This window comes from Nymphaea colorata, chromosome 1 (genome assembly GCF_008831285.2).
Source record: "Nymphaea colorata isolate Beijing-Zhang1983 chromosome 1, ASM883128v2, whole genome shotgun sequence".
In the NCBI taxonomy this organism is placed as follows: Eukaryota; Viridiplantae; Streptophyta; class Magnoliopsida; order Nymphaeales; family Nymphaeaceae; genus Nymphaea; species Nymphaea colorata.
This window is the reverse complement of record NC_045138.2, coordinates 26,591,076-26,610,459: the sequence shown is the minus strand read 5'-3', so window position 1 is coordinate 26,610,459 and position 19,384 is coordinate 26,591,076. Positions and strand designations below refer to the sequence as shown.

General features: G+C 37.4%; 2 protein-coding genes across 2 annotated transcripts; both read left to right on the top strand.

The window, feature by feature from the left end:
• The first annotated feature begins 101 nt into the window (after nucleotides 1-101).
• LOC116245679 (pentatricopeptide repeat-containing protein At1g10910, chloroplastic) lies at nucleotides 102-8,303 on the top strand. Its single transcript, XM_031617185.2, has 14 exons — nucleotides 102-106; nucleotides 1,065-1,508; nucleotides 2,772-2,856; nucleotides 3,343-3,606; nucleotides 3,816-4,118; nucleotides 4,298-4,402; nucleotides 4,838-4,937; nucleotides 5,485-5,804; nucleotides 6,143-6,319; nucleotides 6,399-6,527; nucleotides 6,661-6,934; nucleotides 7,009-7,103; nucleotides 7,792-7,926; nucleotides 8,023-8,303. The coding sequence occupies exons 1-11, from the start codon at nucleotides 102-104 to the stop codon at nucleotides 6,889-6,891; spliced, it is 2,163 nt and encodes a 720-aa protein (XP_031473045.1). The 3' UTR covers nucleotides 6,892-6,934; nucleotides 7,009-7,103; nucleotides 7,792-7,926; nucleotides 8,023-8,303.
• A 1,758-nt stretch (nucleotides 8,304-10,061) lies between these two features.
• Nucleotides 10,062-13,955, top strand: LOC116254867 (protein CHUP1, chloroplastic-like). The gene is made up of 4 exons (XM_031630489.2): nucleotides 10,062-10,788; nucleotides 10,880-10,965; nucleotides 11,159-11,902; nucleotides 11,989-13,955. The coding sequence occupies exons 1-4, from the start codon at nucleotides 10,662-10,664 to the stop codon at nucleotides 13,003-13,005; spliced, it is 1,974 nt and encodes a 657-aa protein (XP_031486349.1). The 5' UTR covers nucleotides 10,062-10,661; the 3' UTR covers nucleotides 13,006-13,955.
• The last annotated feature ends 5,429 nt before the right edge of the window (nucleotides 13,956-19,384 follow it).

Here is a 19,384-nt window from a genome sequence, read left to right as displayed (position 1 = left end):
ATGTATTATTTACCCAAATGGTAAGTGTACTTTTATGGGGTTTTCTTTTGAACTTTTTTTAAGTTTTTCTCTTCGTGCACGTCCAAGCATTCATGCGTAAAATGAGGTAAAAGAAGAGCAGATATATACTTTTTATAAAGGGAGCATCATTGTCATTTACTTTATTTTAACTGGGGTCAAAGGATAATGGTAATGGTAATCCTTTATCAAAGCTATTAATGAAAGTAGAGTTAAAAAGCAAACTAATTGTGCTCGCCAACAATAAGATAGAGAGAAAGGGAAAGAGAGGAGAAACCCAACTCCTCAATGCAATGTTGTAAGTCGTATGTATTATATGTATGGTTGTGTTTACAAAAAGTGATACGATATACCACCTGTATCGTAAATAGTTGGTGTATCGTGTCAGTATATCATGCGATACAGGCACCGGATCGTATGGTACGGTGCAACCTTAGCTTCAACACTCTATTTAAACATGTTGAAACGTGTCGCTCACACGTTCGCATGCCTTAAGCCCAACCAGTTACGCTACATACCATTTGTATATAAAAGAAAAAAAGAGCTGAGAGTTGGCGCAGCGGGTACCCAGTTTCATTGTCAAATCTGAATTTCAGACTGATATCTATGTAAGATCCAAGGAAGATTGGCCACAGCTAGTCCGAATCTGAGACTGAATCCAAAATCCCATCATATACAGTAACTTAGCTAAGTAAGTTGAATTGGGTAAAAACTATATCAACTAATCTGAACCTGAGAGTGACATCTAGCTAACATCCAATGAAGATTAGACGCAGCTAGTCCGAATCTAAGACTGAATCCAAAATCCGATCATACAGAGTAACTTAGCTAAGTAAATTGAACTGGGTAAAAATTAAATCTAACTGGAATTCAAACAGTTTGCATTTCTACTATGAGTCTCAAACCAATCTTCCATCTAAAGATCTGAGTTCAGATAATTTATCTGAATTAGCACTTGGATCCAGTTTTAGGACTTCATAAATCGAGCCTGGGTTTTTGGTCATCACGGCTGTCTCCTGCAACACTGAACCGTTTACTGGATTTAGTATTACCGACACCGTTGCCGAATCCGACCCGTTCATTTCGTACCAAAAGCTTTGTAAAGAGGAAGGACCGCTTCAAGCTTCGCTTCAACCTATCCATCGGTGGAGAGACCGTGCCTGCAGAGATGCAAACTTGTTATCCATCTGGCTTCCTCCTCCCCACCACCACCACCTCCTCCTCTCTCTACCCCCACCTGCACTACGTCATCAGTACCGGAGCTCACGTACTCCTCCGGCGTGCTCCGCAATTCCTTCCCCTGTGTCGGGCGAAGTAGTACCACAGATTCTGAACAACCATTCTTCTTCTCCTGCCGCCGCCGCCGCCGCCCCTGCTGCTGCTGTTGTCAAGAAGCCTTACCAACAAAGAAATGGCGTGCGGTGGTCCCAAAGGAGGGCTGCCATCGTCCAAATCCAAGAGGCCGATGATCTGCGCTCTGCTCTGTCCAGGTTTGCTTCCTCAGATTGCTGCATTCATTCGTCTATTGGTCTTCCTCTTCTTCTTTTGTCACGCGTTTGTGAATTCTGGATTTGGTTTTGAGTGACCATTGTGCTTCTTCTGCAGTTTACTTTGGGGTGTTCAGAATTCTTGGGTTTCTAGCCATTGCTTGATATACTCTCTTTGGTCTGTCTTTTCCTGTTTTATGATCATAAAGGCTCATATCAATGTTTCGTTTGCAAAACTAAAAATTTATAGGCCTTGTCTCATAGAGAACTAATATGTTTTTTGATTTGTTGTTTCTTTTTTTTCATGATTGTGTAGCGCACGAATATTATATTCATGAATCTTGAATTTCTAACCTTTGCCTCCAGAAGAATTAATGTGTTCTTCTGTGTTTTTCTGTCGAATTATGTGATTATACAGCCTCATTGATATGGAAAGTGCGGAAATGAACTTTATGCAGAACGGTTGCTATACATGTCCCCAAAGTACATGAATGAACTTCAACAACTGCAGAACAGTTGTTATACATGTCTCTTTTGTTAAATTCCTTTTCTCTATTGAAGGGCTACAATTGGGTGTTCGTGGGTCTCTTCTGCTCTACCTGTATCAGGCAAATTTGAATCAGTTACTTAAAAATGATAAAAACATCTGAAACTGAATTTGATAACTTGGAGTTAGCCTCTCAGATGAATATTCAAATTTTTAGCATGATTCAAAGTAAACCCTCTCAACAACTGGTGCTTTTATTATCAGGATCTTTATTTAGGTGCGATTGTCAAGATGAGCATTGCTCATAACGGCTACAACTTCTGTTGGTAGTTGTAGTTTCACCCTTCCTTTCCTTCTTCCTTTTTCCTTTTGTGTTTTATACTTTTTCTGGAAAAACAGATCCCAAGGATAAGAAAAGATTTTAAGAAATTGGTCGCTTTTAATGCAGTGATGAACAAATACTTGGTTCCAAGGGGAACTGCACATCTTTTGTAGTATAGTTGTGTAAATAGCGTAAATTTGGTTACCTTACAGTTATTTCTTTCTTTTTCACTTTTTCTATTCCATATTTGAGGGAATTTTGACAGTTTCTATGTCTTGTTGTCTATTTGATTGTTGTATTTTGCTCAGTTTGATATTATTTTTGAGCTATGGCATGAAGTATACAAATTTGGTTAGCATTGTGATGAAACATTCTGGGTTCCATGCAATCACACGATGTGATGTTTAGATTTGGGAATAGTCTGTATGCCTAATGTATAAGGATGTTTATTTTTCAGCTTCCAAGGACAATTGCAAGTTCAAGACCTTAATACCATCCTTCGCTATTTCGGGGAGTCAAAAAGATGGAATGATGTGATGCAGGTTCCTTGTTTGCAAGAGCCTCTTTAGTTAATTTTTTGTCACCATTTTTCTATAAATAACATTTCCATCTTATTGTTAAACTTCTTGTTGAATGCTGTTGGTTCCAAGATGAAGCCCCTTTTGGAAAGGCCTATGTAATTTAGATGAAAGACTTCTTGCAACAGTACATTGTTTCTTATTGAGGCTCAGTGCTAAACATCTTCACGTCAGGTGATGAGACACCTATAAGATTTTGCTCTTTGCAATATTGCCCTTCTTTTTTGGTGCTCCCTGAAGGTCTACTAAGTCCTTTGAGGATGGGGGAAAAATTTATATAATTAATTTATTTTTGAGTGAACATGAGTTTATGATCTATTGTTTTTGTTGGATCCTCATGTGCATATTTCCTGAATCCAACATTTTTGCTGTTTTTGTTGGCATTAGGTTCTGGTTATGCTTTGCATGAATGGATGTCTTCTCACTCAGTTCTTTCATGTGTTGCAACAGCTTTTTGATTGGATGCAGAAGTGTGACAATGTGAATGTTGCATCCTACAGTACATTTTTCAAGTTCATGGGGAAAAACCATAACCTTGTGAAAGCCTTGCAAGTATACAATGACATTGGAGATGAATGCACAAGATACAATGCATCAGTTTGCAATGCCCTTCTTGGTTGTTTTGTTAGGCATGGCAAGTTTGAGACCAGTATAAACTTGTTTGAGCAGATGAAGAAAGGTGGTCTTACTCCAGATATCGTGACATATAGTACTGTATGTCTGGTGTCCTCTTCCCATTTTGTAGATAATTGGCTGATGGCTGATTGTTTGTTCAATATTAGCGTTTGAACAATGTCCCTGGAATAATGTATTTGCTAACGGAAGCTTATTTCCAACTAGAAAATATTCTTATCTCCTTGTATTAGTATGCTCTGTTTACGTAATTATAGCTGGTCTGAGTTGCTTCTTTCCTTCAATGTCAGCTACTTTCCGGCTGCACTAAAATTAAGGATGGCTACTCAAAGTCTTTAAAGCTAATGGAGGAACTTAAGTCTAATGGTCTTCACATGGACAGTGTCATATATGGGACTGTTTTAGCAGTCTGTGCATCAAACAATCTCAGCAAAGAAGCTGAAAGCTTTTTCCAGCAAATGGTGGTTGAAGGTTGTGAGCCAAATTTATTCCACTACAGCTCATTGCTTAATGCCTACTCAGTGGATGGGGACTATGCTAAAGCGGAAAAGCTTGTCAAAGATATGAAATCTTCTGGAATAGAACCAAATAAGGTTATTGTCATTGTTACGCCTTCTGTGGATGCATTATTTGGTCATCTTCACTGCAAATGATAGAATAGCCGGTTGGCTGTTAGGCAATATATTTATGCACTTGTTCCTTCTCTAATGTAGCCTTTGCCAAGTAATGTGGTTGTACTGTTTTCAGAAGTAATTTATACTTGATTCTGCAGGTGATTTTGACAACTCTACTAAAAGTTTATGTTAGAGGTGGTTTATTTGAGAAATCAAGAGAACTTTTGGTGCAATTGGGAACCTTGGGTCATGCAGAGGAAGAGGTAGCGGCTTACTTCTAAATTCTATGGGTCATAATTGCTTGACGAGATACTAGAACACTTCTGACCGTGCTGTTTTTAACTTTTTTCTTTTTCTTTGTTTTCATAAAAGAGTACATTTTTCTTATATGAACCTATGCTTATCCAATTGATGTACTGTTTAAGTTTCATGAACAGGTCTTACTGCCTAATCTGTGTAAACAAATTAAATTTTCTCAAAATTGACTAATGACCCTCACCCTTGAATGCTTCTTTTTCATTTGCTCTTGTTTGATAGCAAATATAGAATTTTTTGTCTAATGCTTTCGTCATGATTCTATACTTCCAGCTAGCTGCTTGAAATGGTAGATCATATTTAGCTACGAACCACCTGCCTTACTGTTTAATTGTCTAAGCATCTAAGCACTGTGTTCTTTGGTTAATGCAAATGCAATGCAGATGCCATTTTGCATTTTGATGGATGGACTCGCAAAGGCGGGGCAGATAGATGAAGCCAAGGTTATTTTTCAAGACATGAAAATGAAGGGTGTGAAATCTGGTAATGTTCTTGTGGTTGCATTTTGAAATTCACTCAGATTCTTAGTCTCTCCTCAAGCTGGTTCAAATGTTTAAAGGTGCCAAATTGGTTGGTGTCAATAATAAAAACATGTTTTTGTCTTTCTGAAACCATGTCCTTTTACCACTAAATAAATAATCAAATGGCAAACATTATGCTCAAGAAATGAGCACATCTTGTCCAAGTAACTGAGCATGTTTAAACAGTCTTTTTTCTGGATCGAGCTATGGGTTAGCCATTTTCAGGACCTGTTATTTGGATACATATCATGACTGTGAACATAAATAATAGCTTAGTATGTTGATGCTCTAACTTTTTACATTTTAATTTAAAATTACTTTCGTCATTAGTATCTTGTATTAAATCAAGTCATGATATGCATAATTAGTTTACATAGTTTCCCAACATTTATCAGTCTTCATATTGGAAAACGGCAGAAGTCAAATAAAATTATCTTAGTGGAGACAGTTTTAGCTGTAACTGTGGAATATGTCAATGCATTAACTTCTCTACTTGTTTTTCACTACAGATGGTTACTCTCACAGTATTATGATCTCAGCATGTTGTCGACATGGGCTTATTGAAGATGCCAAGCAGCTAGCAGAGGAATTTGAGGGCAATAATTACAAGTATGACTTGGTAATGATGAATACATTACTTAGAACTTATTGCCAAGCTCGAGAAATGGAACACGTAATGAAAGTTCTCAGGAAAATGGATGAGTTGGCAATTTCTCCTGACTGGAACACATTCCAAATTCTGATTAAATATTTTTGCAAGCAAAAGATGTACAGCCTTGCATTCCGAACGGTTGAGGATATGCATAAAAAAGGCCATCAACTTGATGAGGTACTGATTTCTTCCAATTGCTGGCAAGAAATGCTTCTTGCATGTTGAGTTTTGGACAAAGTTTTGCTTTCGTTATGATGTTTATCATCTGACAAATCTGTATGGACATGTATCCAGGAAAACAAGTAACAAACAAAATTTGTTCCTGAGTTGAAGTGCTGTGTACTTTCTATGTTGTTAATCCACTGCAAAGTTTTGTATGTCCTTCCATTAGAAAATAATCAGGTGTCATTATAATAATCAGTGAAATAATGCGTAATCAATATTATTTGTGTGTAGCCTACGAGTTCTGTTTATACTTATATAATTTAATTCTAAAGTTCAGCTATGTGCAACAGGAGCTATGTTCTTCTCTTATGATACGTCTGGGACAAAATGGTGCCGCATCAGAAGCATTTTCTGTTTATAACATGTTGAGATATAGTAAGCGTACTATTAGCAAAGCTCTTCATGAAAAGATGCTAAATATTTTAGTTTCAGGGGGGCTTCTAAAAGACGCATATGTAACAATGAAGGTATGTCTTTCCTGGTCTCTAAGGTCTTCATTCTGATATTATATTCTTATTCTGTGATTACTGGAATGTATTTTCTCAGGATAATATTGAATACATATCTAGCCCATCATTGGAGAGATTTCTAAATTCATTTATGAGATCTGGAAACATAAACCTGATAAACGATGTTCTCAAAGCATGCAACAAGTCATCATATAGGATTAATCAGGTAAGTAGCTGATACTTTTTTCCTGCACTTCCCGGGGTTCATTCTGTAGCCTAGGATACCTGTATCATGCTCAAATTTTTCCTTAGACAGAAATTGTGATGTATTATGGAACTTTCTGCTATGAAATTTGCAGAACGTGTTCTCTTTGGCTGTATCGAGATATGTTGCAGAACCTGAAAAGAAAGAGTTGCTTTTACACTTGTTACAATGGATGACTGGACAAGGCTATTGCGTTGACTCATCTACAAGGAACCATATTCTAAAGAACTCACACTTATTTGGTCGGCATCTCATTGCTGATATTTTATCCAAACAGTTTGCCATGTCAAGGAAGTTACAAACACAGAAAATGCCAGGAAGCTAGATATAGACTTCCCACATGCAAGGACCAAATAGATAATGTTAATGTAAGTTGAGCACTGTTTGTTGCTAGCCTTTTACTGAAATATCTGATTTGATTTCACATTCTCAAATTTTACAGGATGGTAAGAAAGTGCTTTGGATCTGAAGTCTTGTTGAAGTTTTTAACACAGACACGTGGGATACCAATACATACCATCAAATGTATTCCTAAAGGTCCGTTTCTATTAGCTCTCCTTTTACTCTTTTAGTCCTCTCCAAATGAAATGCACAATTGCAGGTGATTTTTTTTATCTAAATCATTATATGTGTAAGTTTCAGTGCAGGTAATGTTAGGTAATTATCAGAAGCATAGGATACATTTTTCAGGTAGCTATATGTCATTGTGTTTGATGAATCTATATAAAAAATGAACTCCCTAACATCTTCTGCTATAGGAAAGCTTTCTCTAATGTTCTTTCGTGTGATAAATCTTGCATGGTTTCATGTTAATTGTTTCTGATACTATTTGGAAGTTTATGACAACTACAGATACATTTGTAAGATAATTGTTGGAAACCCTTTCAAGAATTCAGACTTTGTTTCATAAGTTACATAAATAACCTGTATTTATCACTATAATAATATTATACCACTGGTGTTGTTTAGTTGTTAGGGCAGTTTTGTGTTATAAAGTTGCTAGGACTTCCTTGTGTTAATAACAAATGAAAGCTGATTCGGTTAGTATCCAATTTTAACTGAACATGGCATTTGTTCATGTCCATTCATGCAGGAAAGTCTATTGTATTCTGTCTGCCGTTTCTCTTAATACTTGTTAGTAGCAATTTAAATGGATCCTGTGCACAGGTATTAGTGTTTTTGCCTATCATATGCTATGTTTGATGGTATACTTTTGTTGTTTCAGATGTTCAAATGTAGTTGCTGCATTTCTTAAGCCTACGTATTTGGACAACGATGGTTATAAATGTTGATGGCTTTCCAAATTGATGATTGCTAGGGGCTTTCAGGACAATGTGAGAATGTAGTGACCAACTAGCAGGTGCGCTTGGTGAAGTTACCTCCACTGGCAGATTGGTCAGTCTTTTGTTATTTGCTAAGAAATGTTATGACCTACCTTTTCTTCTTTACGTCATAGAATATCTGCAAAAAATTCTGAGCTGTGGCTTCAATTTCTTGGCCTCTCCATCAACCAGCGGGCCAGCAAGAGTCGGAAGATCTGGTAAAAAGAAGCTAACAAGGTTTACGTGATATGTAGTAGAGATGCCGAGAAAGAAATATTAGCAAAATCTATGTTGTAAATATATTTGGAAAGATTACTTCTGTGTGTTTCACCTCTGTATAATATCCATCTCTTGTATAATTTAGATTCTTATGCTAGTTGTCAATTCCATGTCTGGTACCTGTTCGCATGCTTTATTTTCGTGAAAAATTATTTGGTTGTCTTGAATGTTTGATGCACTTGATTTTTTTCTCTTTTTCTAGATATGTTCTGGTTTAGGTGGAATTAGGATTATCAGTGGGATAGGCATGTGACATGTCCCATATACCTGTCCATCCAAGCCAGAGTTCATCTGTGCGATGAAAATTCTGATCTGAATGTTATTTGGATTGATCCAATCGCAAGTGAGATCTATGTTTGGGACATAATTTTGTCTCTGATTTTCTGGACCTGATCTGGTTGTCCCTGAATTTCATATCTATTCTCTCAAGGCATGTGTTTTAAGTGCAGTGTGGGATTTGATTCATGGAACGGAGTAATTCAGGACAGAAACCTAATCGTTTTCTGGGCAGGTAAAAATAAGGTCTCAATTGGTGAAATACATGGACTTTGGACAACCTTAGTTGGAACGCATTTGAACTTATCAAAATATATATTAATAAATGGTAGTAATTGACAAGTGTGCTATATATGACATGGAAAAATATGTAGTTGGTCTATTCCCTTGCACACGCGAATCTGAGTACCAAATGTAGGATTTACCCAATGCAAGTCTTTGGAGTAATATATTTATTTCACTGTGCTTGCATGTCTAATCACACTCGGAAAGAGCATATGATTCAGTACTTGGCATACCTAAAAATCAACTTGTCGTCGTCCATCAAGATGAGGTTGGTTAAAGAATAGCATAAAATACCTCTCAACTTGGCATGAAAATATCGATTCATATCAAATATGATATTGACATGACCTAATAAAGCAAGCGATGTACTACCTGACTTATTCTTTTATTAAAAGTTAAATTTGATGCGCCAAAAAAGGTTGTAGTGATTAGTGATTAAAAATCTAGAAGAAGCGCAATCTTGTGGGCCATTTTTTCTCTTTAAATTAATAATCACAAGCCCTTGCGTCTACGCAATCGCACACGGTTCTTCCGTTGAGCATCTCCGTCCGGGACAAGTACCAACCTGCGATCAACTGGGTGACTGCCAATTGGGGATGTGAAAGGATAAGCTTTCGTTTCCTGATTTTAGTTTTCGGACCTGCTCTCTCTCTCTCTCTCTCTCTCTCTCTATATATATATATATATATATATATATATATATATATATATATATATATATATATATATATCCAAACTGTTTGCAGTCCTAGCTACAGCCGTCAATGGCTGCACGATTTGCCGTCTTCAGAGTTTTGTTCGGAATCAATGTTCTAAGAGTGGGAAGATGAAATGAATTCGGTAAGGATTGGCCAATTCAGCGGAATCACTTATGAATTGACAAAAATTCTAAAAAGTTAATAATGTATGTAATTATTAAAATAAGGATTTTTTTCATATATATATAAAAAAGCAAATGGTTTATGGCAAGTGACACCTCTCCATTGGCAGATTGAATCAATTTGCCACTGATTCAATTTGAATCGATGGGCTTAAAACTGATTTGACAACCTTGTTCAATTGGTTGTCAAAGATCAGATTGGTGCATGAAATAAAACAAAATTCTCAAATCCAGGAACGGAGCATCTGCCGCCACTTTATATTATATAGTTAGCCTTTTGGGTTTCCAAAAGTTTAAAAGGCGTTAATTCTTAGGTGAGACGGATGTCCGGACAGAGCTTGTAGTGGTGCCAATAAAATTGGCTGATGGTGGAATGATCGAACATAGTTTTGTCACCATTATAAATGAAATAATCAGGTTGATGGTGGAAGGAAAGTGGCACCCAACCTCTTCGATGGGAGGCATGCAGCCCGTGGAAGCCGGTGGGCCACAACAGCATAAACTGACAGAAATAAAACACATGTATGATCGATTGCGCAACAATCCTAATCATGGACGCCGCTTACTATTTTTCTCATGACAAAATTGGGACAGAAACAACCAAAGTCTGCACGTCTCTCTCTCTCTCATATTTCTCACCATCTTGATGACCATCTTTTAGCTTAGATGAATGAAATTCAAGATGCCCAAGTATGAATCCTCTGCCTCTGTGATCGTTGCCACCATTTTGAAGGCTATCTAGTCTTGTGCTGATTCTCCAGATGCACGATCCCATCTTCTTTCAGACTGTTTACATGCATGTCTTCATGAAATTCTCTTTGATAACTATTCAGGCTTTAGATTGCAGGGTCGTTTCTGATCTTTCTCTGACTTATAATGGTCCCTTCTACATGCCCAATTCGATTCTTCCTCGTATAATCAGCCCCTGATGCCACAACGCTTGTTCTTTCCTTTTTGGTTTATCGGTTTCACTTGAACGTTGGCGATCCTTCTTCTTTCGTGAAGATAAAGATGATGGGTGTTGGGGGCTGAGAAAGCTTGAATAAGAGCTCGATGGGAACTCCGAAGGAACGACGTGAGGAGAATACCTTTCTCCTCAAGTTAGGCATTGCCTTCGCTTTATCCTTTGCGGGTTATTTGTTTAGCCATTTCAGAGTCCGGATTCATCTCAAGCCTGCAGGTTTGTTTTTCATCTCTTTATGTGCTTTGGTTATGTAACATTTTCTGTCTTGTTAATTTTTTGGCTCCGTTGGTTCCTGCCGCTGATTTAGGTAAATCCCATATTAAGGGATCTAGTGGAGGACTTAAAGATGAACTTCAAGCTCTGGATTCGTCGGCAACCGCAATCAGAGAAGAAGTATGCTCTTTCAATCATATTGCTTGATTCCTTGTTAAAGTAAAGTATGCGCAGGAGTTGTCTATGTTTGTTCCCTCATAAGAAATCAGTTTCCTGGTCTTATTATTAAATTGGTAAATGGATACTGTTCTTCCAAATTTGATCTTGAATTGTTCATCCACGTGAATTCTGATATTCAGATGTTTCTCTTTAGGCCGAGTCTATAGAGCGGGTTGATCCGATAACTGAACCTTCTCCAAAGAGCTTGGCTAATGAAGACGGATTCCTGTTGCCAGAATTTAATGAACTAGTGTCTCAAGAATTTAGTAGTTCAGCAATTTCCCTGCCCAAATCTAGGAACTATAAAGTGGTTTTTCCTGTAAAGAGAACAGAGAAGAATGACATAGATGTGGAGATGGAGATAAAGGGACTGAGGAATCAGGTCTATGTTCTGCAGGAGAGGGAAAGGAATCTGGAAATGCAACTGCTGGAGTATTATGAATTGAAAGAGCAGGAAAGTGTTGTCAGGGAACTTGAGAACCGCCTGAAAATTAGTTCAATGGAGTCGCAGCTTTTTGAGCTGAAGATCCAATCTCTTCAAGCCGATAATCATAGACTTCAAGAACAGGTTGCCAACTACTCGAGAACAACAGCAGAGCTGGAATCTGCTAGGACAAAAATCAAGTTGCTCAAGAAACGGATGAAGACCGAAAGTGAAGTGGCAAAGATGCAGCTTTCTCAGCTGCAGGGACGTCTTTCAGCACTACTAGTGATGGAAAGTGAAGCTTGCAAAGAAAACGAAGAAATTCAGGAGAAATTACAGAGGTTGCGGGACTTAGAGAATGAAGCTTCTGAACTAAGAACGTCAAATGAGAGGCTGCAAAGAGAAAACTCAGAACTTGCAATAAAGCTGGACTTCGCAGAAACTGTTGCTTCTACTTCAAACTCAGTTCATGAGGTTCTCAACATTCCTACCAGTTTTATATATTCTGACATTTGTACTTGGAGAATTTCTTGCTAAGATAATTTAAATTTCTATGTCAGGCTGAGGATGTGGAGAAAGCTTTGGAAGAAGTTGGCACATTGAGAGAGACAAACAAGAAATTAATGGAGGAGCTGGAAAGGGTTCAGATGGACAGATGTGCTGATGTTGAGGAATTGGTCTATCTTAGGTGGATAAATGCCTGTCTGCGGTATGAGCTGAGAAATTTCCAGGCACCGCCAGGCAAAAGCATAGCTCGGGACCTCAACAAGAGTTTGAGTCCCAAATCAGAGGAAAAAGCGAAGCAGCTTGTGCTTGAATATGCAGCTTCCAGTAGGGACGACAAGGGTCTTCCTGACTATGATTATGAGTATTGTTCACAATCTCAAGCATCGCTGCTCACAGATGCTGGGGAATTTGATGGTCCAGAAATAGAGATTCAGTCTTCTAGGCGTAGTAGTTCAAGCAAGAGGAAGTTCTTCCGTAAGCTAAAGAGCTTTGTAATGGGAAAAGAATCTCCTGAAAGGACAACCTCAATGGACAGGAGCTCTGGTACTTGCAGTAATTGGGGGAGAAGGAGATCAGTTTCAAAGAGTTCAGTTGATGATCTTAGGGCTTCATGCTCGAGCTTCTCATCATCAATTACCGTTGAGCACTACTCCCCCGCCTGTTCATCAGATGTTGGTTCAAAGTCCTTAAATGCTGACAGCTTAATGATGGAAAGAATCACGAACGGCAGAGCGCCTACCAGAATAGTTAGCTCTGCGAGCATCTCAAGTTCTTCCCCGGATATTCGAGGAAGACGGTTAAGTTCGGGTGACATCAAAGAATACAGAGTTCCCAAGCAGAAGGATTTTGCTAATTCAGGTCCTGCAGGAGGAATACTAGATGCTTGCCATATTAAAGAGTTCAGCGTAGAAGGTGATACAGGTGTCCTAAGCTTTCTAGAAGAAGCTGATCAGCTCTGTGAAAGCCAAGGAACCCCAGAAAAGTTAGAGTTACTGAGGTTTGCAGAGGTTCTGAAAAGGTCACAGAATATTCAACTGGATCAACAGGGGCCTGCTTTTAGTTCTCTCTAGTATGTACCGGAGATGTCCAGACTGATGTTTCATATCGATCTGGTTGTATTTTTCTGATAGCATAGGCTACGCTTTAGCCTGAATCTACCATTGTGGAGGACACTGTATCTAAGGTGCATAGAAGAGGCAAACCCTCCCCCCACAATCAGATGCATATCCAAACTGTTAAGTGAGGGTTTTGGAGCTGTTGGGTAGCCGATCCTGCCTCCTTCCATTGGCATCTTGGAAGCTTTCCCGTTTTAATGATGCTTGCACAGAACCTGGATCCTTCACCAATGTCATGTTTGAGCACCACCATAACCTTTCACAGGAGGAACATGGTCATGCTACTCTTGTTACAAACAGGAAATACAGTGTTCCTGATGATCTTATGGTGATGGTCATCGCACTGGAACATTTGGAATCACTGCGCCATCAAATTTTGTAGATTTTTTTTTGGTATGGCTGAGGGTGGATAGTTTTAGAGACCCTGCAGGGGCCATCTTCTAGTCTAGTTCTTCAGAGTTACTGCTTGCAGTAAGGAGAGGAGCCTTCTCTAGTCTCTCTCGTACCGTGGTGAATTCTCACTACCCAACAAACTTTCTAGTTGATTCTTTTAGATGTTGAGGCTAATGCCTGCAAGCATCAATGTCAAAAGGAGAATGAAATATGTCCAAATAATCACATCAAGCATATTAGTCCGTTTCAATATCTTAATTGTCGGCCTTTAAAGGCTATACTCTGGCTTACCCAGTGTTTTCCTTTCAGGAGAAGGCTGGTTAAGTTTCGTGGACCTTGAAAGGTTCCTAGTCTTCTAGAGAAAAGATGGAGCAATTCCTAGGGTGGAATATCCCGTGCTTGTGCTGCAAGAAAGTAGAAAGTATATTCTTGTAAATTTATATATACCGTCCTTTTTTTTTGAGCAATGAAATTCAAGAAGCTTCCACAATGATAGGACTTATCCTTGATTATCCGGGAATTTTCATTGAAGTCTAATACTCGCCAGTTCCTTTTGCTTTGTCATGTTAAACTCGCATTCTCCCTTCCAAACTCAAACAGCCTGTGGTCTTGCATAAAAAATGCTCCACCAGTTCATCTTAAACAGATTCTCTCTCTCTTTCTCTCTCTCTGAGTTTAAACAGATTTACGTATAAAGTACAGCTTTCAAGGCCACAAAGACCGGCCATGAGAACTTGCTTTTCTTCAAAGTTGTCATTTATTATTCTCCAGCATAGTGGACTATGATAGTTAATAAGTGCAAATGGGTAGTGGCCATGAAGTAGATCGAGAGAGATGGAGGTGTCTTCCGAACAGAGGCCGGATTAGGAGCATCAGCAAGGGGCAAGGGAGAGGCACAGCAAGGCCGAGAGGGAAAGAGAGACTGAAGCGACCCTGCTCTTTGCATCAGCAGCCATCATCTCCCATACAAATATGTGCAAATATGCCTTCTAATTTGTCTATGATACAGAAATAGTAATTAATAATAGTTTGAACGGCAGCCTTATTTGAACTTGGGACGGCCAACATCAGATGGTTGGTGTTGACTGCCAGTCATCCCTCAGAGCCACAAAATCAAGATCTCCACAACTTTTGGATTTCCAACTTCTTAATGCTTCTGCATGTCTCTTGATGCATTCATTTTCAGAAAGATCGCAGAATAACGTTTCAAACCTGGCGACTCGAGACTAGCTATTGTTTAGTTTCAAGAATGGCTACTCTTGATCTTTGGCCTTTCGGCAGACCTGAAAATCCGATCATCTTCTGACGGCACGGTTTCAGACCTTAATTGTTGATCATAATATCCAAATTTATGGTTGATTATTACATCGAAAACACAAAGCCAAGAATTCGAGATTGTGATCTTAGTAAATAGATAAGTCGTCCAACGGAATTGGAAATCTAGTAGTTTTTGGGATTTTAATTTTAAAATTATATTAAAACTCAGCCGTTGGAATTTACGAGAGTAATTTTTCGCGTGCTCTATAACATGGGAAAACATTGGTATTTGATCGGAATTTTTCTTTTCGTACATATATAACTTGTAAACTTTATAAGCTGTTCAATTTCATTAAATCTAATCTTTCGAGCTTTTGACTGTATTTGCTATTATGTCATAAAATGTTCAATGTGTTTGTGTTGTCGTGCATCATTATTATTTTGTTATATAATTAAGCTGATAATTATAGGTCTTTTTAATTTGATTTTAACATTTTCATTTTGTTTTGGTTAATAAAAGCCGATAAATACATGTCTCGAACAGATATACCGATACTAACTATATTTGCTTCTACCCTCGTGCAAAAATAAAATACGTTATGCATGGCCTCGTTTTTTTTTTGTTTTTCAAGTGGTGCTCCTCACCTAATTATTAAAGGCCAACAAGTGTTGCTTTGATAAACCAAATTGTATGAATAAATATAAATATCCATTTTCGCGAGAGAGAAAAAAGTTACGAGAATTTGACTTTATTCTGAAAAATTATAGAGTCAATTTTCTTTTATTCATAAAATTCAATTTAGACATCATTTTTTTTTATTTTGCTCCTTTTCATTTTTGTTCATTATGTCTCACATTCGTCCATAACATTATATTTATAAAACCTAAAACCTCAAAAACTACAAATATGATGCATTTTTCGAGGTATCTTAAATATAAATATAAATAAATAAATATATAAATATATATATATATATATATATATTAAAGATTTACCTTTTTGTTATACACTTGCCCTCAGGCCCATTTGATGGGCTGAAAATGTGGAATTGAAAATATATTTCTGAAAATATATTTTTGAAAATATATTTCTTAAAAAAATAAAATGAAAAAAACCTGACTTTTCTTTTTCACGTATCCGTTGACTTTATTCATCCTAAAGGATTTCGCTGCAATGCAAATGTATATAGATTAACTGCATCCAGTAAGTTTGCAGCCCTGGTTCTATTGCCTTTGCTTGCCATTTGAAAGAAGTGGGGGAACCACATGTGGGCTAGTTGCCCACACTAGCCCATCCATATTTCTTTAATTTTACATTACTTCAAAAATTTACCTTTTATTATCTCGCATGATATAGATACTTTTGAAAGAGTCCAGCAAATTTTTCTCATTCCACCTCTGTTTGAAAGTAAGCCTGAAAGCTTTGCTTAAGAAAAGAAACAAACAAAAGAGAGGCAGAGAAGAGAGGGTCATCAATGCAAAGATTGTTGGCATAAGCATGAGTTTTATCATTGAATACGAGTGTTTGTAAGACCTTTGTATGCTAAACTCGTAAGAAACTATCTCAACCATTGTTTTTTATTGCCTAATATGATGTATAATTTCTCATCTTTCTTTTTCTCTCAACTATGGATCTAAAAAAAAATGGATTTTCATGAGCCTAACACGTCGTGTGTATTGTGTCTCTCCAAGCTTGCAAATTTCTTGTACCCAGAAATTTGTTTGAGAAAAACTCATGTTTGTCTTTTTAATTTCCGAATCATTAGGAATATGAAGCTAAGGAACTCAACTGATTTATTCTAAGTTCAGTTGGTATACAAGGCTGGTCGAAAATGAAAATTATGGAAGCCAAGTAACTAATAGCCTGCGTTTTCCGACCAAATTCTTGAACTTATTATGCACTTGAGATGGAAACACTAAACAGAAAGACAGCGCCAGTAAACTTGGTCTGATTCATGGAAACATTAACATCCTTCTGTTTAATTTTTCACAATTGGAAGGTTGGTTGCCAATTAGATATCGCAGTCATTCAGGTTTGTTACTATTACAGAAAAAAAAATATATTTGATTTCGTGTTATTTCTTCTCATTTCGTCTTTATTCAGATATTTCTAGTCTGCATAATCCGTACTTCGTAGCAGTTGTGGTTTATTAGTTGTTGGTGGCATATCTAGATAGAGTTGTTCAGAAATACAAGAGTTGTTCAGAAATACAACTGCATCAATGCTGATATGCATCTGAGGCTCTGCATTGGCCAGCATTTCTGCTCGGCCACATGCTCTCTATATTTGTCTTTCTTCTTTTCTTTTATTTTTTCCCGTTCAATGGTTTTTTTTTATATATATTTTGTTTTCTTGTATTTTTGCTGATTTTTTGTGTTTTTTTAGTGGTTACTCATCACTCAATTTTTTTAATGAATTCCCATTTTGTAAACTCTTCCTCTCTCTCTCTCTCTTAGTAGTTTAAACAGATAGATATACGTATAAAGAACAGCTTTCAAAGCAAAGGACCAGCCATGAGAACTCGCTTTTCTTCAAAGTTATTTACTATTGTCCAGCATACTGGACTGTAGTACACCACTTATAAACAGCGAACGACGGAAAACTTGCGGACATGGAAGTATTATTATTCTTATGAGCATGGACTATTCTTCATTTCAAGCATAAAAGAGGACGCAAATGCTTCCTTCTTCTCAAAGCATTGCTCATCGTCTCACGGGTTGAAGGCAGGAGGTTGGCGAGGAAAGGCGCAGCATGATTCGCAGCATTGACCTGGAGGACGAGGGGAGCAGCAGACGCAGGCTGGGCAGATGGGACCCTGGTCGCTCACCGCTGCCATCAAAATGTTTCAGTCAAAATCGATAAAAGAAACGACTCGTTAAAGGTGGAGCTGCTTCCAGGAGTAAAACACTCCTCAACTATGCATCACGTATTTGCCATTCTCAATTTAAAAGAGTCACCCTCACAAGAATCGAACTGCTGACCTTTCACCACTTCTACCAACTACACTATTCCCTCCATGCACACAAAAAATGCTCCAGATGTTCTTTTCTTTTAGAAAAAACACGATCTTTACATGTTCTTTTATATTTTGTCTTTCTAGTTCTCAAATTTGGTTGTGAAAAACAAACTTTTCAGTTAATACTTGATACAAAATACTGCTCAATAGCGACTAAGTGCAAATGGGTAGTGGCCACCGAGTAGAGGAAGATGGAGGTGTGTCTTACCAACAGAGACCGGACGAGCAGCATCAGCAAGAGGCAAGGGAGTGGCGAAGAGGGAGAGGAGCAGCAAGGCCGAGAGGAAAAGAGAGACTGAAGCGACCCTGCTCTTTGCAACAGCAGCCATCTCCTACACAAATAATATGCCTTCTAATTTGTCTTTTTAGTTCTCAACTCTTGATCTTCTGCGAGGAGCAATGGAGGTGAAAGCTTCTGTATAAATAGAGAAACGATGATAGAGAAATAATAATTAATAGTAGCTTCAACGGCAGCCTTATTTGAACTTATTTGAACTTGCGACGGCCAACAACAGATGGTTGGTGTTTAAATTCGCCAAGATAAGTTGATTTTTGAGGACCAAATTAATTGCAGATCATATTTTTGATGCGTAGGATGTGGGATTGGCATTTAATATTGGATGTATTTGAAAATTTGCCTGCCTGATGCGAGTTATATTTTGCGGAAAGAAAACCAAAACGATATTCTCGATCGATCCACCCAGCCGTCAAGCCGTCATACCGGCGCAAGCCTCAAAGATTTTCATCGATTTTGCGTATGATCATCAAAGGCCACCTAGATAGCTACAACCATAATTGCATGGGTAGAAATTTCTTTATGAGGAGATGAATTAAAGTTTTTAAATTTCATTAAGACCGCAATATTATTTTTTAAAAACTTTATAAAAAACAGGTCAATTTTTTTTTAAAAAAATTACATGTAATTCTTTTTTCTTTTTCTTTTTCTTTTTTTAAGGTGGGGAAAAGGCCCAAACAGACCTTACCTTGGCTCCATCCTTCTTAATTGGGTAGTTGGTTACCGCTTTGTCTTTCTTTCTTGTTATAAGTGAAGCATAATTTGTAAGTCACATTTTGAAAATTTTAATCATGTATCTAAAATTGTGAGGAATATTAGAGAACGTATAAAAGAGTTGTGAGGAAGGTTTGTGGATTTCTAAAAGGGTTGTTAAGTTATTAATTGTTTTGGTTTATTGAAGAGGGTGAACTGTAGTTTTAAAATTTTAGCAGGGTTAAAATAAATTTTTTACATAAGCTAAAATTAAAATTTTGTAAATTTGCGTGTACTTTTTTTTTCCCAAAATACAATTTTCTAAATGCCTTAACATTAGATAAAAGATATCCAACCAGATATTACTTAAAATCTGAATTTGAACCTGAATCATCTTGAATTTCATTCATAAACCCGAACCTTAATCCAATTCGATTTTTTAATCCGATCTTAAATTCTTGTTCTATACCCATTTTTTTGAAGCGGCTCCATTGGATATCATAGATTTGCTGACATCCTTGTCAAGTAGAAGTTGCTGCGAGATCTTTGTAGACACACTGAAATGCATTTTCCTTTCCTTGGTTAATGGATTCCTCGGTTTATTTTTACCTCAAATGAAGGCTTTCAAAATTAAGAAAAAAAAATGTGATATTTCATTTGCGACTTATAAGAGGTACAC